The 26,959-nt window shown below is 36.6% G+C and overlaps 1 protein-coding gene across 1 annotated transcript in view; it reads right to left on the minus strand.

Annotated features, from left to right (window-relative positions):
* The window catches only part of LOC150082103 (ubiquitin-conjugating enzyme E2 A-like), a 63,837-nt gene that overhangs the window by 8,497 nt on the left and 28,381 nt on the right, over positions 1-26,959 (minus strand). The window contains exon 3 of the mRNA XM_090379104.1: positions 9,051-9,166. Coding sequence (XP_090235230.1) covers positions 9,051-9,166 — 116 coding nt within the window. The remainder of the gene's footprint in view (positions 1-9,050; positions 9,167-26,959) is intronic.

Raw genomic sequence — 26,959 nt, forward strand, 5'->3', positions numbered from 1 at the left:
TGTCATGCTAATCCAACGTTGTATGCAATGTCTTTCAGTGTTAATGTTTTCAGAAATTCTAGGACTTGAATTCTGAGTTAACAACACCAGCAAGTAGCTCATCACGATAATAGGCTTTGAAGGCTCAAATAATGCCCTGATTCATGGGTTGAATTAGTGAAGTTGTTTTTCCCAGAAACATGACTCTGACCTTGCCATCTTTCAATTTCCAGGACACCAGACAAAGGATGAGCTGGGTAGTGATCCAACCATAACAGAGCCCTTCAAGTTTTTGTAAAGCAAGTGGAATTTCACCGATGGTATAAACACTTGCAAATGTGAAACAAAAATATCATTTGTCATCCAAGCATTGGAACTATTTTTATAAATCATGGGTACAGGTTTCCAGTTGACATGCTTAAAACACCAGGGGGCTTCAATTTTTACTGATGCTATGGGAGTTTAATGGCACATAAGCTACTATGGCTATAATGCTTTTACTGATGCACAACAGTTTTAGCTTGTGATTTCCAGTCTTCTTTGCACACAGTAACACAGCTATTCTCTCTCTTTGTTAGTTTTCATGCCTCTTTGTTCGGTGCCTTCCAGTGACTTGTTGGGAAGAAGTTTATAGTAGAGGGCTGTTTCGTTACAGTTGTACAACTGTCCATCTGTGAATTCACCACCTAGAATCCCATTATGAAGAAATTTTAGGAAACACTTCTGCTGTTGTAATGTCACCAAATTCAGATTTACCTACAAGACTAATCAAGACAAGACACAATTAAAACTTCAGAAGTTTTAAATGTGTCATCATTTCCACCAAGTGACTTACGAAGTTTAAATACCTGTGATTTCAAAATTACCTCATTTATCGTTACTCCTTCATTACATTTCTATAGAAACCATTTGTATAAGCATTGGCTCACACCACTGTTTTCACAAAGTCTAGTTTTCTTTCTTTGGATGCCTACTTCATCTTCTACAGTCTATGAATGAATGAATGCAATTTTTCTTCCTCTTTTATCCAACCATGGATTGTTCCTCCTGGAATTTAATACTTGCAAAATGTACTGTATTTTGTTTTGCCACTGTTAACTCTTTTGATAATATTTAACTTTTCTTCAACTGTATAAATTTTTCTTTTGGTGGCCATTTCTTCAGCCCTACTGAATTACTAATTTTGCTGTGTATTTATTTCTGATGTCCTGGAATTTACCGTTCTGTGAAAATTAAATCGAAACCAAACTGTCAGCCTATTATAGTGCCAAAATAATAATTTTTTCTAATTATTATTTTACTCTTTTCTTTTTTTTTTTTTTTTTTGGCTGGTGATTTGGTTGTTATTTGGTTTTTTTTTTTTAGGAGCATTAGCAACTAAGGCCATATTGCTCCGGGATATGCGGTGGTCATTCCCTGAATGACCTTTCCGCATCCTCCGTATTTGGTGGTGACGGGCTCGAACCCCGGTCTAATCAAGAAGCGTGTGCTACGCACTGCTGCTCCTTCCCACCTGGCTACGGAGGCGCCTTTTGGCTGGTGAAGCATAAGCCTTAGGCTTCCTTGCACCATACAGCCAATACTAATACTGTATCAAAATAGCCTACTAAGCTAGTAAAGCATGATTCACCCTTAACAAAGCCATGTTGTGGGTCCTTCAGAATGCCATATCAAAATTTAGAATAACGCAAATAAATTGTCACTGATCTTGGACAGTTGCTGACGAAATCAGAAGAACACACAATAGATATAGAACACACAATAGATATCTCCATCCAAGACCCCTATGCCTCCAGAACTCTGATGTCCGACAGTGCAAAGGTTATGAGATACTCCACATATGCAAAAGTCATCCAATCTACCACAAAATCCTGTATTGTGGTGCTTACAGAAACCTCGATGTACTGGTGATTCATGGATTATGCGCAAAATTTGCAACCTATATTCAGATAATGTTCTACTCGTACTCATTCTATCTAATATCCCTATACTGCCCACCATCAATGGATATCGAAGAGTCACATTGAACCTTCTTGGCTCTACAGCTATTGGCATCACTTTGGAAATGTGAAATTCCCACTCTGGCACTCCCCAGCTTCAGACCCTCGAGGACTTCTCCTGGAAGACTTGATCCTGTTCAGGAATCTTACCATCCACAATCAGCCCAGCCAGCTAACAACCTTCTGCAGCCATCAGGTCAGTCCAACATTGACATTACAGTCTTGACTAAGGATCTTAGAACCACAGTCAGAAAAATGAACTGTCATTCCGGACTGGACACTCAGTGACCATAGAGTGATCCTATTCAACCTCTGCCTGAACTTGAAAGACTCAACATACATGAACAGGACCATGGATTTTGTTAGGTTCTCCACCAAAACAGTTAACTGGACTGCTTTTGACAACACCATCCAGAATGACTTCCCCGATTCGAAAATCCAGGGCCTGGAGTACATCTCAACAGTTGAACTGGGACACAAGATTCAGAATTCTTTATCCAAAGCAGTGTACAGGTCTGCTAGGAAAAAGTCTATTGTGCTAAGACATTGTGCCTGGTGGACATCTAAATTAAAACTCAGGAAAGCCACCCATAGTGCCAGGAGGGAATTCCAATGCCATAGAGACTAGTGGCTGCTTGGCTTAACGCTGACTTACTTCTTTCGTCTCACACGGGAGGAAATAAATTTAATTTTTTCCCCTCTCTCTCCCCTCCCCTTCTTGTGCTCTGCTCTGGGTGTGAGAAGTGTTCCCTGATCTGGAGTGGCCTTAGCACTCTCCTGCTAGTCTTTATCTATCCCTTGCAGGATTAAAAACTTTTTTTCCCTCTCTATCATCCTGTCTGCCAGCATCCTGGCCGATGCTCTCTTACTTTCCTTGACCAGGTTGCAGAATTTAACTTTTTTTTTGCGTTCTGCCCTGGGCTGGGGCTCTCCAGACCATGCCAGCAACTCTCTCACCCTATATAGGTTTTTTTTTTGTTGTTGTTGTTCTAGTAATCCATCCTAGATTGGAGCTTCCCTGGGCTGGGGAAGTCCTCTTTTCTCCTTCCTCTCTTCATCTTATACAAGTTTTTTTTTCCTCTCTGGGGAATGAGTTTAGCAGGGAGGAGTGCGTGCAGATTGTAGGGGAGACCTTGCCCTTCTGTGGCTATGGACGAGTACCCGGAGGCTGTCATGCATTTCACATTGTACAAACTGGCTATTTCTTTATTAACCATAAAGGTAGCATAAACTTTCTCCAATGGGAGCAAAGATAATTTAGTCAATTCTGCTAAAACTGAGTCCTGACATATCTTGCAAAAAGGAGTCTAATGCTCCGATTCTTATCTTTGATGACACCCTGATCTCTAAAAAAGATCACATGTCTCTATTAGGGATTACCCTAACCTCTAATCTCTCTTGGCAAGCACATCACAAATATTGCTTCCTCTGCATCTAACAAACTGGGTTCTCTCTTTCACTCTCAAACATTAATTTTCTTCTAAAATACTTACTCTGTACAAATGTCAAATCTGCCTTACCATGGAATACTGTTCTCTCATCTGGGCTGGTGCACACAAAATCTCTTTTAGACTCCTTTGAAGAGTTAGGTTAATTAATAATCCACCTCTCACAAAGTCTCTCCACTGTCTCGGATATTCAGTTCCTGAAAAGTCATGATATATGCTTCTGCAGGCACTGTTAATCTGAATTGACTGTAATTCTCTCCCTCCACACTCTCTTTTTAAATCATTCTGAACATGTACCATAACCATGTTAACATCCATTCACTGCCCAATTCCAAACTCGCAAGCAACTTTTCCTCCTTTATTCCTTCTATTCTGTTTTCTGCAAAAACCTTCCTTTGCATATAATTCCTGAAAATTACAATTTACAGAAAGTCAAGAAGTATCTTTTCTCTTCTCAGCCTTCAACCTATTCAAGGTACAACATACTACAGGTTCTTATACCTTGTGTTTAAGGTTTTCTAAAAAAAAAAAAAAAAGGAAAAAAAAACCATACTTGTAACCCACGTAAACTGGATACACTTGCTTATATGTATGTGCTTCTTAACAAGAGAATGACACCCCCTGTCCCTCAGAGATAGAGGAGTACACATCGTACTCCTCTATTTCTGAGTGGCAATCATGTTTCTGTAACCCACATAAATGTCTGTTAACTAATACTTGAAATTCATTTACAATGCTCTTAGCATTAGCGTATAATGCAAGTAGATATACAGGGTGATTCACTACCAGTGCGACAAACTTGCAGGAGGTGTAGGGGGCACAAAGACGAATCGGAATCACATAGCATTGCAGGGTCTGAAATGCTTTCGTCATGCGGTAGAGGACGCTGAACGGGAGGTCACGTGAACAGCGATCACGCTGGAAGTCAGCATTTGCGAACCGTTTCTGTTGAAGAAACAAAGTAGCAAAAGTCCTCCAGAGTGGATAATCCGCAGGCTCCAATAATTGGACACATTTCAGATGGTATGAACTTATTTGGTTTGTTGACAGTATCCTCCATACAGTGGATTGGGAAATATCCAATCGTTGGCCTATCGCTCGAGTACTCGTACTCTGATTGTCTTCTGCAAGACGTAGTACATTCTTGTCATTGTCTGGCGTCCTCATCGTTCGCTCTCGATTCATGGTACCTCTCGTGAAACAACCAGCCTCACGTAACCTTCTGTGCACAAGTGCGAAAATCGTATGATGAGGAGCACGCCTGTGCGGGAAACGTTCCTGGTACAAGCGCAGAGCGGCACGCCCGTTACAGTCCGTAGCTCCATACGCGAGGTGCATGTCGGCCAGTTCAACGTTTGAATACTCATCCATCCTATTGCCTCGGGAACCGGTTCGCAAATGCTGACTTCCAGCGGGATCGCTGTTCACACGACCTCCTGTTCAACGTCCTCTACCACATGACGAAGGCAATTTGGACCCTGCAATGCTATGTGATTCTGATTCGTCTTTCTGCCCCCTACACCTTCTGCAAGTTTGTCGCACTGGTAGTGAATCACCCTGTATATATATGCCTGTTTTTACGATTAGCATTCCTAACACAATCTAATATCTGTTTGCAACATGACAATTCTCAGCAGTCTTTATAATCACCTGCAACTTCCTTTCCAGGTTGATGCATTACCCAATAGAAACACTGCAAGAATCAATTTTGCCTCCTTGTGGCTGCCACTGAACTATTAGTCAGTATAACCCCCCCCACCAGTGGTTACACTGACTAACAGCTCAATGGCAAAGAACAGCAAATATTCTTGCACCCCCCTTCTATTAAATAGCATCCCATTCCTGTAAAAACAGTTTCTCCTGTTAACAGGTACAGAATGTGCTAAAAAAATTCTACCTCATTAGCTTGCACAACTCTCCACAGTTGAGTGACAAGACATTCATCATGTACTCCCCCCACCACATCTGGTCAAAATTCCAGACAAGTTTAAATTTAATAAAACTAAATTATATACAATACATAAAATATGATGCATAAATCAATAAATGCAAATAGATGGACCAAACATATTCATTTAAAAGCAAGAGTAACCCATTAGGTGCTGTGCTCAATTATTGATGAGCATCGTATTCATCACTAATAGCCTGCACTCAACTATATATGAGCCTTAAATTTTACGAAAATTTAGCCAGTTAGGTGCTACCATCTGTTGGCTTCCAAATAAACCAACTACAAACATTGGATGTCAGAAATGGAAGTCTGTTTATAAACAGTGTGTGTGTGTGTGCGTTTCTTCACACATGCAAAGCATTACAGTAGAACTTCAATTATCCGTCAGGCTATGGGACCTAGACCATGGCGGATAATAGAATACGTACATTAAAAACATTATACATACAATAGACCGAGTCATCATTAGGTCAATAGACCTAATGAGATTTAATTAATTAAACTAATCATTATTTCTTACTGCATCATCAAAAAATCATAGTACAGATTATATAATACACATACATACCTATTTTTAATATTTTGACTCATATTGGTCTAATGTCATAAAAAATTTTTTCTAAAAAAGTCAATTTTTTTTTGTTTCATTACCCCTAGAGCCTTTTGGGAGGCAATGTTATGAATTTTACACAAAAGTAACACTCACATACCATCTGCTTCTTCTTGTTATGTTATGTTGTTAGGTTTTTAGGAGCATTAGCAACTAAGGCCATATTGATCCGGGAATATGCGGTAGTCATTCCCTGACCTTTCCGCATTCTCCGTATTTGGTGGTGACGGGCTTGAACCCCAGTCTAATCAAGAAGCGTGTGCTCTTTCCCACCTGGCTATGGAGGCGCTGCTTCTTCTTGTACCTCAAACCACTCAATGTACTTTGACAACAGTTTCAGTTACACAGTGGCTAATTATGTTTGTTGTTCCATCAGCAGCTTTTTCTTCTTCTTCAGTTTCAGAATCATCCAGAATCATCTGAAATTGTCATCAATCTTTGCACAATTTCATCGTCGTCTAAAATTTTGCATCCAATGTCCATATCTAGCCAATCATTTACTTCCTCCATTGAAATATTTTTAAAACCAGGAACATTTGAACATAACTGCAAAATTCCAGTTTCTTTTGGAATGGTTTCTGTATCAGTTGATTACATTTCTGATCACAACTTATTCCAGCTTCTTTGTATTGTTTGAACTGGAAGATCATTCCTGGCATCAGCAACATTGAAATTTACATCTTTTATAGTGTAGCTTTTCCAAAACTCTATCATCTAATTTATTTTCTGCTGAAACAAGTTTTTGAATGAACATTTTGTGATAATGACATTCCATACTCTCAATCACACCTTGGTCCATCGGTTGAATGAAAGATGTCATTTTTTTTTTTTTTTTTTTTATGAAAACCCCAAACACGAAAGGTATCAAAACCTATAGTACTTAGTACCGTGCATGGGTTGAAGGAGAAGTATGGGGGGAGGGGGATGCCAGAAACTTTGCTCTAGAGACTAAACATGGGTTTCCCCACTTCAAGCCTCCAATAAGCAAAGTGGTGGTATTTGCTGGCAGAAAGTGACATATTTTGCCACCATCGCTTCTTAAATCACATACATATATGGGATGAGTAGGTGCATTGTCCATCAGTAGCATTGCAAACTGTGGTAAACCTTTTGATGCCAAATGTGATCTTACACATGGTACAAATATTTTATGAAACCAACCATGAAATATCTTGGCTCATCCACACACTGTTTTGTGAGAAATATTTAACTGACAAATTAATAAAGTCAGTTAAAGAAATATTTAACTGACTTTATTAATTTAAAGCATTTAAATTAATATTTTTAAATGATCTACACTTTTTTTTGGTTTTCCTATAACAAGCAAAGGCAATTTACAACTACTGCTACCATTAGCACATACCATTATAGTGATGCGATCTTTTTGTATCTTATATCCCAATGCCAAATGTTCAATCATTGAGATAGTGCCTTCCAATTAAGGCCAGTCTCATTGCAGTTGTATATTTGGTCTTTAACCAAACTTCGATCAGCTATTTCCTTCTGTAGTTTTTCACGATAAACAGAAATTGCTGTGCTATCTGCACTTAGCTTCTCACCCTAGATCGACAACTGTCGAATACCTGGTGAAACTTAAATTTGTCCAACCATCTGATGCTAGCCTTGAATGAAGAATCTCTGCCTAGTTTTTTATTGATTTCAATGGCTTTTTTGATTATTATAGGTTCCGACAATGGAATTCCTTGGCTACGTTCTAGTATCCAATTGTTCATTTTTAGCAAGCTTCATTGTTTTGACTTTTAACATTACCGTCAGTGGTTTCCATTTGACATGTTTTCAATTTTGTCTGCATCCCACTTTATATCATTTACTGTTGTTCTTCCTATTCCATAAACTGATGCTATACTTGTAGCACTTTTACTCTTAGACACTTGATTATTTCAATTTTTTGTGATAATCCCAACACTACTCGCGTATGTTTCTGTCATTTCAATGAGTTTACTAAATAAAAATTATTAAAATATGAAACAAGGTTAAAGTACAACCACATACATGAGGTGTAAACAAAGACTGAGTGACACACGGTGCCAATATCACAATACATTACAGTAGTGGGGTTAAGTGACGGTTAACAGACTGACAGACAATCGAAGTTCTACTGTACTCATAAACATTTGAAGATGGCAGATGAGCCAAGTTGCAGTTAGATTCCAACTAAAATATTTTACTGTATAATGTCAGAAATATATGAAAATTATGAATCTGTTATCAAAGATTCTAAAGATTTTTCATTAAATGAAATAGAGGTTAGCAGCAATGAAGAACTCCAGCGTGGTTAGGTAAATCCTGATTCTGATGGAGAAATTGAGCAGCCTGTGAAGAAAGAGATGCTGGAAACATACCAAATGAAATGTCATAGGAATAAATTCAATCCTAAAATACATAAGTTTGACAACAGCTATTCAGGAATTAGGAAAACAGTGTTTCCCAATGACTAGTAATCCAAAAGAAGTCAACTTTCTCCAAAAAATTTTAGCAGAAGTCACTGTAAAATTAGTAGTAGAAGAGAAACACTTATGCCATTAGCATAATTGAAAATGCAACTGAAATTTTACACTTGTTAAAACACTGGTAACTTGTTAAGTTATTGTTTTATTGCTGTACTTATGCTTATGATGAATAATAAGAAACTGCCTCTAAAAGAATATTGGTCAAATAATTTTCTTCTGAAATCATCAGCTTTCAGAGATTTTGGCAAGAGATAGATTCTTCTTTATACTAAGAATGCTTCATTTTAGTATTCTGAAATTCCTTTACTAAAACGGCAGTAAAACATTTCTGATGTTAATATAAAATCTATTTTTTTGCAGCATAGTTCACAAGGCACTTTTTTTTTTTTGTGTGGCAATATACAAGTCCAATCTTACGACGTGCATACCCACTTCCATGTATTTTACCAAGAACACAAGCAGCCCTAGTTCCATTTCTAATCTCATTATTCTACTTATTTCTTATAGACCCCAGATCTTTTACCAAATACCTATTAAAAACATTAGACATCAATAATATTCAAAATTAAAAGTAATATTCAACAAACTCACCATTTGGATGAAACATCTTGGAAACAAACCTCACTGTTGGTGGTTTATTTGGATATTCTTCAGTAAATTCTAGAGTCAATTTAAATGTGCCATCTTCAAATGGTGTATCATGAGGTCTTAGAAGCAAAAAAAAAAAAAAAAAAGTCCATTTCAGTTTTGGATATATCTTCATATCTTCAAAAATCTTTATTCATGGTAAACTAATGACCACCTTTTTTTTTTTTTTTTTTTTTGTCATTCTGCCAACATTTGATCTTCAAAAAATTCCTTCAAGAATGAAATGACCACTGCAACAGATTTAGTGTTGGGTTGTTTGGAGTATGCACCAAGGCAAAAAAGGTCATGATGTAATTAAAAAAAAATGAAACAGGTGTAACTGATTATGACAAATGATCATCTTTTATGTGATAGAAATGTATATCTAAATCTTACTACTGTACTGATGGAAAATTTTTCTTCAGTTGCACAAAAATAATAGGTTTCAGATTATTGCCAAACTGCTTCACCCCCCCCCCCACTATAATTACTTCAATATTTCATCTGTAATTTAATTCCAATCAACCATTACTCAAGAGAAAATACCTGGGGGGAAATAGTTTCCTTTTCAGAGAGTGTGCCCAGTTGCTGTTACCTCTTTTCAAAGTTAACAGAAACTGGACAAATTCTTGACCATCAAGCAAGCTCATATAAATATGCTAACTTAACCAAGTTTCAAAGATCATTACACTTATACAAATGCAAACTATTTCTACAATATTTTAGAAACAGGAAGTAAAGAAGTGCTCCCAGCAATAAAACTTGGTTATAATCACACTTAAAGTTACATGTAAGTAACTTGAAACTAATATGTTTACCACAATTTCATAGAACTCATTTTCTGATTGCAATTTTCAAAAAGTACAAATCTAAAAAACTATTACACTATTTTTGAAATCAATCAGCTTAAAACCAACCTCTATTTACAATGTAACTTACAAAGAAGTTAATTTATACTTCTATGATTTATTACACAGATGCTTGACAAACAAATAAAAAAAGAATTAACATCTGTAGTTTAACTGTTTGATGCAAATGAGTCCTAATGTTACTGATGGTTTAAGTGTGGCTGACAGATTCTCATTTCCACTCATTTTGTTAACATCTGGAGATCCAAAGATTCCATTAAAAAAAAAAAAAAACCTTCCATTCTGCAAACTGCATAGTATCGTGTGCAATTGGTAATCAAACAATCACTGTCCAGTCTCTCTCTCTCTCTCTCTCACACAATGTTACGATTAATGGTATCCTCTCTTTGTCTTTAAAATGGTATTGATCCTCTTCAGGGATCAGGAAATTTGTATGGAAATTCTTGCAATAAGATAGTGGACAACATCTACATATCACATATTGTATTGCTTCCTTTTATGAAAATTTTGGTAACCACATGCTGTTGATTCACTTTCCAGAAGGGTCAGGATATAGTTTGTTGAAGTAACCATTGCTTGATCATCAAACTCTGCAATTACTTTCTATGAGATTTTTGAAAGACTATCTCCCATGAAACTGTATTTTACTGAGAAATATAAGTAGTGTAGAGAATTAGTTAAGGAAACACTATGCCCACACAATAAATTTAGCTTATCGAATTTCCTTAAAAAATGGCAAAGTTTAGGAATACACATAATTACTAAACTTGAACTTTAGTAATACTGAAATGTGTATTAATGAAATTTACTAAAAAATAGTATAACTAAAATTTCAGCCCTCTCTTTGGCCATCATCAGGCTGAAAATGTAGATGAAATCTAGGCAGTAATTTACACGTATTGTTTTTGTTTCAGTATTTGATTGTGTAAATTGTACCAGCTTACTGTAAGTTAGTTTTTGTTTTATTATGTGCAGGTGTGTGTAAAGCTTGTTTTTGGATTACATGCTGGAAAAGGTTCAATCATTGCTGATCTAGGATATAAATGAAATTTAAGGTGAATATTATATTACTGACAGCACAGGTAATACACTTTCACTAAGCTTAGGTGGCAGTTAAAGCACAGACTCACCATTTAATTTATATAACTTTCTCAACCAATGGACCATGAAAGTATTTCAGGTGAACAAAAAAATTTAAGCTGGTTAAAAATGTTTTTATTTATTAGCAATTAAAATAAATAGGCGATATTTGCCAAAAAAAAAATCTATATGAGTATATAATTCGTAGGTGGGATACGAGAGATTCTTGAAATCCCACCTCAACTTTTTAAAAAAAAAAAAGAGGTGAGAAAAGCTGGTAAATCTACCAGCTTTTACCTTTAAATCTACCATCAAACTGGATGGAATCCCATCCAGTTTGAGGTGTTACTAACATGAAATTTATGTAAAATTTCTGTAATTGACCTGTCATATCACTATATTGCTTGTGTGTGTGTGTGTGTGTGTGTGTGTGTGTGTGTGTGTGTGTGTGTGTGTGTGTGTGTGTGTGTGTGTGTGTGTGTGTGTGTGTGTGTACATTGTTGTGTAAATTTTTCCTTGTGAATGGGCTAATTTTATTCCTTCTATTGAATACACTCACAATGTAATTCATTAAATCTAAATAAAATTCAAATTTGCATATATTATATCAAGTTTATATCCTACTGTATACCTTTTAATCTTTCAATTCACAGTTACGGTAGTCTATAGAGTAAATGAAATAAAAAGAGTATGCTGTAAACAGGATGGGGGAAAAACAAAAGGAGAGAGGAGAAGCTAAGATCAGCTGTTTCAAGATTGGCACCTCTCCATTGTTATAAAAAATAAGAGACTGTTGCCAGAGACAGCAAGGAGAACAAACTTCTGTTTATAGCACAATCATCAAGGCCTCTCAGTGATTCATTGTTAAGGTTATGAGAATGATGTAACAGACATAAAAACTGGCTTAAAGTCTTGATTACTGATATATAAAAAATGTTATATAAAAAATAAATTTTACCTCCAAAAGAAGGGGTTAAGGATGGGGAGCACATTATTTTGCCACAAGAATACCAAAAACTGTGGTTATTGTGTGCGTGATGTGTGTGGGGGGGAAGAATTGTGAGGGAAAACAAGAGGGGAATAACCCTTCCTTCATCTTCTACCATAGCGAGATTTCAAAAGAAAACCCAAGGTGTTCTTCACAAAAAAAAAAAAAATCCTGAACACCCAGCCCCCTCCATCAATGACTGCAGTCTCTGCATCACAACTGTTTTGCCAGTAACACCTTAAAGGGTAATGTAATGCAGTGGGGGGGTGTCATTATTTAAAAAAAATAAACACATTTTCTTGAACAATCCAATACAGCAGTCCAAAAAGCAACAGCAACAGAAATGGATGGTACCCCTCTCCAATTATCTTTATTTTCCAACCTACACTGGTCACCTTGAAATTACTGTAATACTCTCACTAAGGTTGGTATATCCAATCTCATGTGTTTTATCATATACTTCAAAGAAACAACTGATTTCTATCCAGGGTCATTGAAAATGGTGTCCCTTTTTATCTTCGGAAATATTTGATGGATTGCTGTGATTGTGGCAGCAAACAGTGGGGCAACTCACTAAGTTTTATTTGACACCTCAACAATGACCTTGACTGTGCCGTGAGTGTCCGCAGAATGACTCCTATGCACACCTTCTCAGTCAGTGTCAGTAAGATGGCCACTGTGCAACAGAAAGAGCCGTGTGTGTTAGTATGGTATACTGAATTTCAGTCTGTCATAACACACACTGCACTTTCTGTGGCACAGTCATCTTACTGACACTGACTGAGGCAGTGCATGTAGAAGTCATTCTGCGCACACTCACTCCGCAGCCAAGGTCATTGTTGAGGTGTCAAATAAAACTTAGTGAGTTACCACACTGTTTGCTGCTACAAGTCTGTGTGGGTAGCAGTAGTAGTAGTGGCATGTGATGCAAGAAAGCAAGTGTATGAGCTTATGCTTGTTTGTTGTTTTGTTTGTTTTGGTAGTTATTGGTGCATCGGCTTCTGTGGCCATAGTGCACCTCCCAAGGTTTTTTTTTTTTTTGCAGTACTTTGATCCAAGCCCGAGGCGGGATTCGAACCCGCGACCTTTGGGTTGCCAGGCAGGCGCTTTACCCACCCGGCTAGCCCGGTCGGCATGAGCTTATGCAGCATCAGCCAAAAAAAAGAAAAGAAAGAAAAATCACACCGTTCCCTCCAAATGCCTGTCCAGTTCCTCCTTAAATTTATTTAACCTATCAATTTCCACAACGACAGATGGAAGTTTGTTCCAGCAATTAACCACTCGCTGGCTAAAGGCAAATTTCTGCATATCTATCCTACATCTGTCTTTTCTTAATTTGAATTTATGCCCCCTTAGGTTCGTAATCTGAACAAGTGGAAGGATCCCATCAGAATTCAGCGTGCTAAATCCATTCAAGGCCTTATACACCTCAATCAAATCACCGCACAGGTGCCTAATCTCCAGCCACTGCAATTTGCAGAACTTAAGCCTCTCTTGGTAAGAGGATCCCTTCATTCCCCTCCCCAATCCTGTTGCCCTTCTCTGTACACGCTCAAGCAAATCTACATCCTTCCTAAAATGAGCACAGTGGTATCGTCACCATCTTCCCCACACTGGGTGGAAAAGGCCTGGGTTAGAATCCCGTCGATGATGCGAGAACTTTAGCGGGCTTTTTTCACTGCGTGGCTGAGTTAGTCGGTCTCAGGTGCAGACAGCAAGGTTCCCCCCACCCAGAAACTGGGGTTTTTCATCCAGCAAACAGGCAAATCGACAAGAGAAAACATGCAATTTACAGACAAAATAAATATATGGGTGGATATAATCATTTACAGGGGACCCTAAATATCATATGTTTGCTGCTACGATCACAGCAATCGATCAAATATTTCCGAAGATAATTAAAAGGGAAATCACGGACGCCTTTTTTGATGACCCTGTATATCACTGCTCCCACCTATGCAACATGTCAGGGGTGGGGATGGTAGAAGTGTAACTTCAGTCTGAGTTGTTTGATTTTTCTCCCACAGGTGAAATGTATAGAAGTGTTATAGAACCATACTAACCTGGCAAGGCAGGACAATCGATTAATTTGAGTTTGGGAATACAGGCAACTCCCATATAACAAGGTACTTCTACAACACTGTTTTGCTCTAACATGATTGATAAATTGTGGCAGTCCTCGCACAACATGGTAGTTATGTAATATGGTTTCGTTCTAACACTGTTAGAGAATTGGGGAAAATTTCGCATAATGTGGTATTTTTGAGCTTTTGTGCGAGGAAAACCCTGCTGTTATGTTGGATGTATTTTTCATCATTTCCATTCTTTTTGTGAATCCCCACTGTTGACTCACTAGCCATCATGCAAAATAAAATTATTGGAAATCCCCATGTTAGGTTCAGTGCTTTTGAACTTCTGCTTGTTTGAGACCATAAAAATTAGTGACTTCGAAGCATGCATTTTGTGACTTTTAAGGTTTTTGTAAGGTTATTTTGGTTTTTATTTGATCATTTATAAATTTTTCTGGGTATGTATTAGTAAACTTTTTTTCTTAAGAACCGTACTGGAATAATTTTTGTTGTGTATTAAATTCCAGCCCTAAATTATGCCCAAGGTAAAAAAGCACCACTCAAAAGAAACTATCTCTCTAGAATCCACGATACAAATTTTGGAACATTTTAACAAAGGGAATAGTATCATACGTTGCAAAAAAGTTTAAATTTAAATGAAAAAAAAAAAAAAAAGTGAACCATAAAGAAAAATGAAACAGAAAATTAGAACTGCTGTTGCTGCAGGATCTTTCATTTCCGCAAATATGACAGCTTGTCCCCGAGCACTAATAATTGAGAAAATGGAAGCACTCAGTATTTGGATTGGCAGATTTGGATATTGCTATTTTTAATTAAAATTAAGTTTCTGATAGTTATATATATATATATATATATATATATATATATACACACAAAGGGTACTAGGAAAGTTTTGCAATACAGCTTTGTTTATTTAATTTTTTCAAAGTAATTTCCTCTACATTCAATACACCTCTCCATCCTCCGAAACCAATCTTTAAACCAGTTCTGCCAAGTTTCACTAGGGAGTAAAGCACACTCGTTGTCCCAAGCCCGTAGAAGGTCCTCATCACTGGAAAACCGCCTCCCTTTTAGCTTCATTTTCACATGCGGGAACAGTGCAAAGTCGCAGGGAGCAAGGTCTGAACTGTAGGGAGGGTGCTCGAGAAGTTTCAGTCCTGTCGTGGTCAAATATTCGGTGCAGGCTTTGGCGCGGTGAGCTGGAGCATTTTCGTGATGGAGGTACCAGGTGTCCATTCTTGACTTTGGCCGCAGGTTCTTCATAGATCCAATGACTTTAGGCAGGCATTGTTCAGTATACCACTTAGCTGTGACTGTCTTCTGCGTGTCCAAAACGACACGTTCCACAATTCCACTCGATTTGAAAAATACAGCTATCATTTTCTTCTTTACAGATCGGGATTTTCTGACAATTACGGGTGTGTCGTCATCATCAAAGACCCAAACTTTGTTTTGAGCCTTGGTCGGCAGATCGTAATAGTACAGCCAAGTCTCGTCACCTGTCACGATGTTGTTCACATACCGAGATTGTCCCTTATCAAACTTTTTTAACATCTCCCGGCACCAAGTCACACGTCGTGTCATCTGCTCTTCAGTCAGTTGATGCGGCACCTAGAGAGAACAAAGTTTCTTCACGTGCAAATGATCTTGCAGAATCACACGAATTGCTGGTGCATTTAGGCCCAAAGTATCCTCTATCTGTTGGTAGGTCACTCGCCTGTTTTCGTCAAGCATTTTCCTCACAGCAGTAACGTTTTCCTCCGTAACTGACGTTCGTGGCCTTCCCGGCCTCTCAGAATCCTCCAGAGTGAAATTTCCCCTTTGGAATTCTCTATACCACCTGAATATCGTTGTAAGATGTGGACAATCATCATTTAGTGCAAGAGTCATTTCTTCTAAGCACTGGTCTATGGTTAAACCACGCACGAAATTATACCGCAAAACTGTCCTTATCTCATTTCGTGACCACGATGCCATCGCAAGCACTTTACACTCTCACTACTAATGAATAACTGAGCCCATCGACTTGGCGCGGCGGCTACTATGCACGTATGAACATGTCTCAACATGCAGCAACAAGCAGCTTCCAGTGATTCATTGTTGTGTCATATTGCAAAACTTTCCTAGTACCCTTTGTATATATATATATATATAAAAATTTATTTTTGTTAGCTTTTGGAATGTAACCTCCCCCCCCCCCCTTTTTGTACTGATTCTTAGTCCCATATAAACACAGTTTCGTTCTACACGAGATTTTATAGGAACCTCATTGTAGTGTTATACAAGGGTTACTTGTATATGAAATGGTAATGGAGGGGAACTGTAAGTTATGACATGGTGTTTGTGATTGTATTGTTGAGCATGTTTTTTTTTTATAAAATCCACTTCTGTCATTCAATGAGACCAGATAGTGAGGATGTCATCTACATGCCTTAGCATAAGGCTAAATGACCTGCACTACAACTCCCACCAAAGGCTTTGCTTACAAACCTTCATATGTAGGTTTTTTTTTTTTTTTTTTTTGCAAGAAGGGGGAAAAAAAGTAGGTTGCTCATGTTGAGCACCTTCACCAGAATATAAAACGTCCTCTTGTTTTAAATCATGGAAAAGCGGAGCTCCACTTAAAAATATATCCTATATTACTGTTACAAAAAACTATTCCAAAGAATATTTTCAAGTTATTGAAACCCCATGAAAACATCACATTCCAGACTAATGGCACTATGTCAGATATGCATTTCCAGAACATTGAGAGAAGCATTGAATAAGTACATGAAAGCATAATAAACAGTTAACAAACAATCCAAAGAAATCATCAAGATAACTGATCATCTTTGGAACTTTGAAAGATTGTTAATATGAATTCTTGAAAACAATTTAATCGTTTCCATATAAAATTCAGCTTGTTCAGGAGTTGCAGCCTAAAAGTAATCTAACATATAGGTTAAAGGTCATTTTGCAGAAACACATATACCAAGCAAGATAGATTGAAAACTGACTTCGTTACAAGCTACTAATTTACCAATTTAGCTTTATAAATACTGCACGAAGCCTTGCACCGCAGCAGCTTCTCTGCTACCTTCAGAAGCCAAATAACTATATTAAATTTGAAAATAAATTAAATAACTATGAGAACGAACTTAAAAATATGTTAACTATACCAGTTATTGTGAGCCAGAAGCTATCTTTAGTCTTGGAATTGGTTTCTTTTGAAAAATAGCGTCCTTGCCAAACTATGCAGTGTTTACAGAAGCTCAATGTTTCAAAGACATGCTGCAGATGGCTCAGTCATTTTTCACTTTCATATTGTGTGATTTTTCACTCCCATAAACATTTCAAGTTCAGAAAAGTCCAAATATCACAGGGTGGGTGTTCTGCCAATGCTCAATTGGTGTCTTGTGATACATTGGTGATACAATGTCTTGTGCTATCCTGCAACTAAGCAGCATGACATGAGAAGTAGTGGTTTGTTTTGCTATCCTGCAAAAGAAATTACTACTCATTTGATTCAGGTATTTTTCTGCAAATAGTCCTACCAAAATGCAATTCAAGGTGTTAATTAAAGTTTGGTTTTCTGAGGCAGTGCTGTAAAATAATTTCGTTATTTAGCACCAAAAGACAGAATCAACATTAAATTTTTTGGAAGATTATGCAGTACAGAATTTTTTTGGCAGCAGAGAATTTTTAAACTCCCAAACAGTGGATTTCTGCTTATTCTCTGGATCAGAATGTCATATGTGATTTGTCATAAGTGACAACTGAGGATAAAATATCCAGTTTTTGTTCTATTCATGTCCTGAATTGTTAACAAATTTCAGCTCACTTGTTTTTCTTCATCTGTAAGGTCACAAAATGGTAGATGACTCATCACCCACTGTGGTATCACTTTTTCGCTTAAAGGAGACTTAAAATGACAGAACCCATGCTTAGTCACCAGAGCAAAGCTCTGGCAACTCCAATCTTTTCTTCACGTAGTAAAAAGTTATGTTAATATAATTTTGATCATTAATGTAACAATGTTGTACTAATGGCTGCTAATGCTCCCTTTTACATCAATGGTCATAAGAATAAATGAAACTATCAATCACAGTCTGAAAAAAATCCTAGAGAGGTTCACAAATTATCATTTTTGTTATTATTATTAGTAGTAGCATATGATGGTCCTTATACATGAAAAGATGTATGAAGCATGCCTGAGATGGTATGGTCACGTGCTGCATAGCAATGATAATTCAATAGCAAAGATGGCACTAAATATAAGTCCAGAAGGTAGGCGACCATGTGGATGACCAAAGAAACAATGGCCCAACCAACTGAAGGAGGATATGCAAACTATTAATATCAAACCAAGTGATGCTGCAGACCACACGAAGTGGCAAATGAAGTGCAAACAAGTGGACCCTGCTCCGATGTAGGACAAACGCTAGGAAGAAAAAAAAAGTAGCAAATAATGCAAGAAAGCAAACACCATCTCACCTGCTCCTCTAACATTTTATCCACTTCTTCCTAAGATTTATTCAAACTGGCCATCTCTACAACGCCAGATGGAAGTTTGTTCTGACAATCAACCGTCCTCTGGTTGAGGACAAATTTCTGCACCTCCAACATCCATCCCAAATTTGAACTTATGCCCTATCATGTATGAAATCAGAGCAAGAACAAGGACTCCATCAGCACTGACTCACTCAAAAGATTTAAGGCCTTAAACATCTCAATCAGATCTTCTTGCAGGTGGCTAGTCTCCAGATCTGCAATTTGCAAAATTGAAACCTTTCTGGGTAAAAAGCACCCTTTTTCTCTCCTTCTCCATGTCCTTCCTAAAATGAAGCTTCCAGACCTGTATGCGGTACTCAAGGTGTGACTTAACCATTGCCCTATACAATGAGATGGTCAACTCCTTATCCATGCTAGCAAAATCCCTATATATCATTCACAAAACCCCATGAGCTGTCCTGGTAGCCTGTCTGCACTGCTCAGAGAACTTCATATCTGATTGCACAATTACCCCAGGTCTTTTTCGTTCTCCACTGCCAGAGTGTTTAACACAGTTGGTATGTTAATCTGTATACTACAGAAACAGCTTTCTTAACTATGCATGCTTATTTAAATGAAATAAGCAATCAGAAAGCATTTATATCTATTTACAGCATCTCACAAGTGCTAATATTTCTAATTCATTTCGTTGTGAATGTGGAGAACCGATATTAAAATCCCCAGAACATATATTCTCTTCTGATACACAAGGATTGATAGTTACTTTAGATACAAAGTGGAAACTTAGGACAAGGGCCAGCCTCAACACTTATATCACAGCAAATGTGCATAGTACTCAATTTTTTTGCTAATTCTAAGGTAACTGTCTATCAATGAGTACTGTTTAGAAGTTGAGAAGGCTCATTTTAGGAAGGATGATGATCTGTTAGAACAAGTGCAAAGAAGAGCAATAACATTAGAGGGGTATAAAAGGATACTCTTATCTTTGCAATTTACAAAACCTCAGTTCTGTAAATTGCAGCATCTGAAACCTAGGCACCAGTGAGGAGACCTGACTGAAGTGTTTAAGGTATGAATGGGTTCAATAAACTAAATCATAATGGCACATTTACCTTTTTTGGATGGCATATGTAAAGAGACATAAATTTAAATTGAAAAAGGATGATTGCAAGATAGATGTGTGAAAATATGGTTTCAACCAGAGAGTAATTCATTGTTAGAAGAAACTTCCATTTGGTGTTGTGAAAGTGAATAGTCTGAATAAATTTAAGGATCACAAATTTTTTTTTTTTTTTTTGGCTGATTCTGTGTAAGCTTGCTTACTTATATCATTTACTGTTACGAGGTCTTACCCAGTGGAACAAAATGAATTTCTCTCGCTACTGAAGAAAGTGATTTTTATCATTTTGGTTTTTGAATATAATTGTGTGTCTTGGAAGCACGTTGATCATACTTGAAATGCCATGCCTCAATACCTGTTACCACCAAGTCAACAAGGAACCATCACAGCTTGAATGATCTTTGTTTTGAGCGAGAGCAGCTTATCTTCATCAGTTAAACAGTATGGAACAAACTTTGTGCAAATCATCTATTTGCATAAGATTTCTACAAATTTTCTATCAGAACTGCCCAGCAGGCAAGGCTTATATAGCACTAGAAAAAGAAAAAGAAAAAAAAAAAACTTCATCCATCATTTGCCTATTCCTTCCAATAATTTGTCTAAACACTCCTTAAATTTATACAATCTACCTTCCACAACACTAGGTAGAAATTTATTCCAACAAATGATTCTTTTTCTGAATGCAAATTTCTACAATCATCCTTTTCAAATTTATTTCCTTTCAGAAATAAATTTCTGAAAGGAAATAAATATATTTCCTTTTATAAATATATTTCCTTTCAGAAAGAGTAAAGGTACTATTAGCATTTAGTTTAGTTAGCCCTTATAAAGCTTTACATACAATTAGGTTACCCTTACAGATGATTAGTTTCCAGAGACTGCAATTTATAGAATCCCAGTCTTGCTTGATAAGAATATTCTATTGTGCAACCAAATAATCTTGTTGCTCATCTCTGCACCCTTTCCAACAAATCTACATCCTTCCTAAAATAAGATTTACAAACCTGTATACAGCATTTCACATGTGGCTCAACCATTGCATTATATAATGAGATGCAGGTGAACCACGCTTAATGCTGATAATTCGTTCCAGAAAAACAGAGCGCTAGGTGAATCCGCGCTAAGTGAGCGCCACATTCCCATAAGGTAATGTATGTATTTGTGAGTTGCGGTTGGTGCCATAGGATATTTCCTAATCAATAATAAACAGTAGTGAAAAGATGCACAAATGTCGGTCAAAATATTTAATATTCAAATATTTGTACATATAAAATATTCTGCATTACATACATATAATTATGTAGTAACTACTTACATATCAAAATTAAACTTAAAATTCCAATTAAAATCATGAATTTAATTGATCTAAATTGATTTAATTTAACTGATGAATTTAATCATGAAAAATGTGTCGATTTTGGGTTGAACTTTGGTCCTCTTCCAAATAAACTAAAAGGGGTATTAATTTTAAATCGCCCCCAGCGTTACCACCCAACAATAAAGTCAACTGATCCTTTGCCATTTCGAAATCTGGCATGTTTTTTGATGCTTTCAATATGAAACTTCTTTTAGGCATTCATTTCCACAAAATGTCCTGCTTCATCTATGTTAAAAACTTGTTGAGAAGTATAACACATAATACCCCTCTTCAACAATTTTAACAAGTTTTTTTTGAAAGTTTCGGCTTGATCTGCACTTGCAGCTTCTCCCTGGATTTTAAATCTATTCAACCAGCCCTTAATAGTTTTAAATGGTTCCAATTTTTTTTTAGGTGAGTTTTCTTCAGATCATCATATAGGCTAATTTTTCTCTCTTTTTTTATAATATTTAACTTAACTGAATTCTGCATTGGATATTATCTTCAATAAAATTAGTTAGTGTTTCCATTTCAATCCTAATAGCCAGACTAGCCCTAGTTGCTTGCAGTGGAACAGCTATCTTTCCCACTGCTAAAATTAATTCTTTATTTTTTTTTATAATTGTTCTTATAGTTCTTATATAATTTAGGACTTGCAAAGTCCTAAATTATGGCACACATCTGCTTGTCTTTGACCAGAATCGATTCGCTTCAAAAAGTCTAATTTAATTTTCAAATTCAGTCTTTTTCTTACATTTATAGTCTGCATACTGCACCCAGACGTTGTTGCTTTTTCATTCTTATCGGCCATTATTAACTCTTCGCAAATGTAACTGCGTTGGTTCCATTACAGTAATTATGATACAATGTTCAAGTAAACTGTCCATTACACACGATGTCTAATACTGTACTGAGTGATGACTAGACAGGATAAATGCATATAACGCAAATATTACAAGCAATATACTTGATCATTTTTTAAAATGTTGACCTCGTAACTACGTAACAAGTCACTGTACTGCAATTAAATTAGCATGCAAGAAAATTTCACTGAACGCAGGAAAATTTCTCAAGTCAGTGTGGGAAAAGTTTTAACCGTATTTTTATATTCATTTTCAAGCTATCGACTACATCAAATGAAACGATTTCATTAAATATGCCAAAAATGCAATCTGTAAAAGAGCGTCATAGTGATCTCTGACAGCGTTATAGTCAGATATGGGTTATAATATAAGAACAGCGTTATAGCGAATCAGCATAAAGCGAACCATGTTATAATGGGGGCCTGCTGTAATCATCTTTGTTCCTGCTGAACAAATTCCTGTATATCATTGACAGAACCCCCCCCCCCCAATAACTGTTCTAGCAGTTTGTTAGCACTAAAGAGAGAATATAATTATAGTCTGACATAAAATTTTCTCTTTTTCATGCTTCCCTACTTGGAGTTTGGTACCACCCAAATGGTATATTATTCTAGGATTATACTGCTACCCAAATGTAGTATACCTTACATTTATCACTGTTAAAACTGAACTGCCATTTTACAGCCCATCTGCTTTATTTATCTAGATCCCTTTGAAGTAGCATAACATGATAACTGTCAGGGTATGCTACTATCATTAATCACTGTGGCCAACTTTGTATCATCAGCAACTTAGACATAAAATTTAAAATACCTACATCAATACTATTAATAAACATTAAGAACAGTAAATGCCTAATACTGACCTCTGTAGAACTCCACTCATAACATTAGTTCATGAAGAGCTGTGGCCATTTATAACCCTTTTGGCTCCTACCATATAACCATCCCTTTATCCATGGTAGTAAAAACCCCAGTGCCACACTTCCCAAATTCATATAACCATATGTAGTACATTATCAAAGACTTTACTAAAATTAAAGTAGATGATGTCAAAATTATTCCTTGCATTCAGTTCCTTTGTGATAATCTCATAGTAGCTAATCAGATTTGTGAGGCATAATCTCCTTTAACAAATCCATGCTGTAATCACCTTATGACTCCGCTTCTATCAAGATGATCTTGCATTACTTCTTTAACCAATGATTCCATTACTTTTCCTAGCATAGAGGTTAAACTGACATGTCTATAGTTATCCACTTCACCTTGAACACCCTTGTGAATAAAGAATACATCTGTACATCTCCAGCCCATGGGTACTTCCCCTCAATCTAAGGAAGTGCTCATTATTATGGCCAAAAGTTACCTCTTTTTCAGCTTGGCTTAACAGAAGCAATTGGGGATGATTACATCAGTCCCAAATGCTTTTTTTTTTTTTTTTCTCACTTTTAGGTGCAGCAATTTCTCTACAACCTTACTTTCTGTTATTTAAAATAAATTTAACTCTGTCATTATTCAACAGACTGCTGCTAACCTCATCTCTAAAAACTTTGTGTGAATGCAGATGCAAAATATTTATTCAGTTTATCAGAAATCTGTAAAGGATTCGCCAACAGTCATATCATTCATATCCAATGGACCATCCCTTTCCTTCTATTGTTAAAAGATGCAAATCATTCCTACCTGCTTTTCTTTGTGTTCTTAGTCAAAGATTCCTGATCAGTGGCATAGCTACCATGTAGGTAGGCAAGGCAATTGCCTCCAGGCCCCTTTAGGGGCCCAGAATCTTTGGTTGTCTCCTCTTTTTGCAATTTTCATTAAGTAGTGGCCCGAACAAGTTCTTTGCCTCCGGGCCCGAAAAAGGGCAGCTATGCTACTGCTCCTGATAATATAATCTGCCTTGTAGCCTGCCTAAACATTTTAGTTTGTGCTTATTGTAGGACTATCTCTTGACAATTTATAATCAAACCATACAGTTTGTTTTTTTCCCCTTTGCTACAAAGTCATCCATTTTGGTCTAAATCTTCAACAATATCTTTTAATTGGTATAAAATGTTTAGTAACCTCTCAAACATTTCTCATTTGGTATTTACATTTTGTAACATCACTTGGTCCCACTGAAAAGGGTTTAAAAACTCTTTTACAAACCAATTATAATGACCTTTGCAAAAACAAAATCCCTCTCCTTTACATTTCTTTGAATAAATCCCATATTAATATGCAACAATCACTGCCACATAAAGGTTCCTTCCTGAAGATCCTTAATATATGATGAATCACTGCTGTTAAGCAGATCAAGAGTATTACCATTTCTAACATGTAGGTTAGTGCAAAAGCATCATTTTAAGTTAGCCATCTACCAAAGTTTTTTTTTTTTTTTTTTATGAAAACCCCAAACACGAAAGGTATCAAAACCTATAGTACTTAGTACCATGCATGGGTTGAAGGACAAGTATGGGGGGAGGGGGATGCCGGAAACTTTGCTCTAGAGACTAAACATGGTAGTTAAATTAATCAATTAAATTGGGATCGTTTTGGTTATATCTCATATTGTGAATGCCTTCACAACGAGTTGCCATGGTATTGTACTACCTCAAATAAATAACACTTCACCAGTGAAGAAGACTACTGTTATTTATTCTCAGCAGATACCACAACCGAGACAGCATTGTTTCAAAGCTTGTTGGAAGAAGAGAAGCCAACAAACTTTGAAAGTGCCGTCTGGGTGGTGGTATCCGCTGAAAATAAATAACAGTAGTCTTCTCCACTGGTGAAGTGTTATTTATTCGAGGTAGTACAACACCATGGCAACTCGTTGTGAAGGCATTCACAATATGAGATATAACCAAAATGATGCCAATTTAATTAATTAATTTAACTACTTTGGTAGATGGCTACGTTAAAATGATGCTTTTGCACTAACCTACATGTTAGTCATTCTACATCGTAGCATGAGGCCTTTGCCTTTAAATATTTTATAGTCATTACCATTCCTTGTTGCCTCTCAACATGTTGGTGTAGAAATCAGTCAACCAACAAATCAAGAAATGCTTTGCTATTGTGTGAACTGACAACCAAAAAGCTCCAATCAATGTCAGGAAAGTTAATATCTCCAATGATAAACATTCTGATTTGCAGATCCACTCTTTGTCTGTATAGTTTTTCATTATACTCATCACAATCATTTGATCTTTAATGGACTATCTCTCATTTTTGTGTTCCCAGTATTTGTCAGACCAAACTGACTCAACTTTGCACTAGCCATCCAGGTCAACTAGTTGTTCTGTTTTAGTGTTTATATGCTTCTTAACCAATATCATTAATACCAACAAGTACAACAATATTGCCTTTTTGTGCCCTTAAAAAAAAAAAAAAATTGTTTTACAATATCACAGACATAACCTGGTCCTATTCCACTGATCCTTATTACATAACATATCCCCCACTTCCCTGACAAGAGTCACAAAGTAGCTACCTCCAGAGGGAACAATGCATCCTGCTCATGCTGATCCCTCTGTGTAGCCAATTACACGAGGATAGGCTCCAACATTAAGGCAGATCTAAGTTTGATGAGTCCCCTGATTTAATTTCTTCCAGGGCAATGATCATTTTTTTTAAGCATTCAAATACACCCAATAAAATGAAAAAAAAAATGACAAGTTTCTGCTTAATTTCTTTATTCTCTCATCATCTAGCACACACAAAGGCATTTCCTATGGCATTATGTTCAGTTATAGTAAAGATATATATTACATTCACAGTACATGTAATAATTCTTTGATTTGTAGTAAAACCACCTTCAGTAATCTCCCGCCCAAAACCAAGGAATCTTCACTGCTCTGGATCATGTATTTTGCCATGCTAGTCCTACAGCACTAAGCTACCAGTAACTATGTAATATGCTAGCACTACAGCAAATATATATTACAAAAACTTTGTAACATTACCTATATGCCCACAGAACCTTGCAAAAGAACATATTCAAGAACTATACTTATCCTCTGGTTCTGTGAGCACATAAGTAATATTGGTATGAAAAATGCACGAATACCAAAATATCTCTGAGAGTGATATTCTGACATTCATGTTGGCAAAGTGAATATCAGTACAAAAAATTGTAGTTCATTAACTTCTTAAATATATAGACAACTACAAGAATAAAGAAATCTGCTTAATTGGGCACTTAAAATTATTCCTTTTCTAAAGTTTCAATGTTTAAGTAAAAAAAAAAAAAAAAAAACCTCCAAATTATTACAAAAAAGTAAAAGTTATGAGCAAGCAAATGAACATTCACCAATATGCACTTTCATGATTCCAAGAGTCACCTGAAAATCAGATGCAGTCAAGTTGTGAATATTTTTCAACCACTTCTGTGGTTCAAAGCATTGTTGAATGCCCACAGCACCCAGTGTCTTCAGATCCTCACAACAACTTGAAAACCAGTGTAAGATATATGAGCAAGATAGAGCAAAACATTTGTTTTGTTAATTTTTAGGCTTCAGTTGCACTTTTCACCAATTTGAAACAAAATTTAATGTTCACTCTTTGTTTCATGACAACACAATGGCACCTTGAACACATAGCAGTTTTAACATAACTGCATGTGAACAAATTATGATATTAGCATTAGTAGAGGCATTTGATGCAAGAAAGCAAGCTTATGCAGCATCAGCCAAAAAAAAAAAAAAACCCACATCCACTTCACCCCTCTGTTTGTTCAAAATACCTGTCCAGCTGAGCCTTAAACTTATTTAGACTATCAACCTCCACTACAAGGGATGGAAGTCTGTTCCACCAACCAACCACCTGCTGGCTAAAGGCAAATTTCCGTACGTCTATCCTACATCTGTCTTTCCTCAATTTGAATTTATGAATCCCATCAGCATTGAGCATGCTCAAACCATTCAAGGCTTTATACACCTCTATCAGATCACCTCGCTGGTGCCTAGTCTCCAGACACTGTAATTTGCAAAACTTAAGCCTTTCTTCGTAAGAGCACCCCTTTGTTCCATT

Source organism: Mastigoproctus giganteus, chromosome 8, assembly GCF_048544385.1.
Source record: "Mastigoproctus giganteus isolate SK-2022 chromosome 8, ASM4854438v1, whole genome shotgun sequence".
NCBI classification, from domain to species: Eukaryota; Metazoa; Arthropoda; class Arachnida; order Uropygi; family Thelyphonidae; genus Mastigoproctus; species Mastigoproctus giganteus.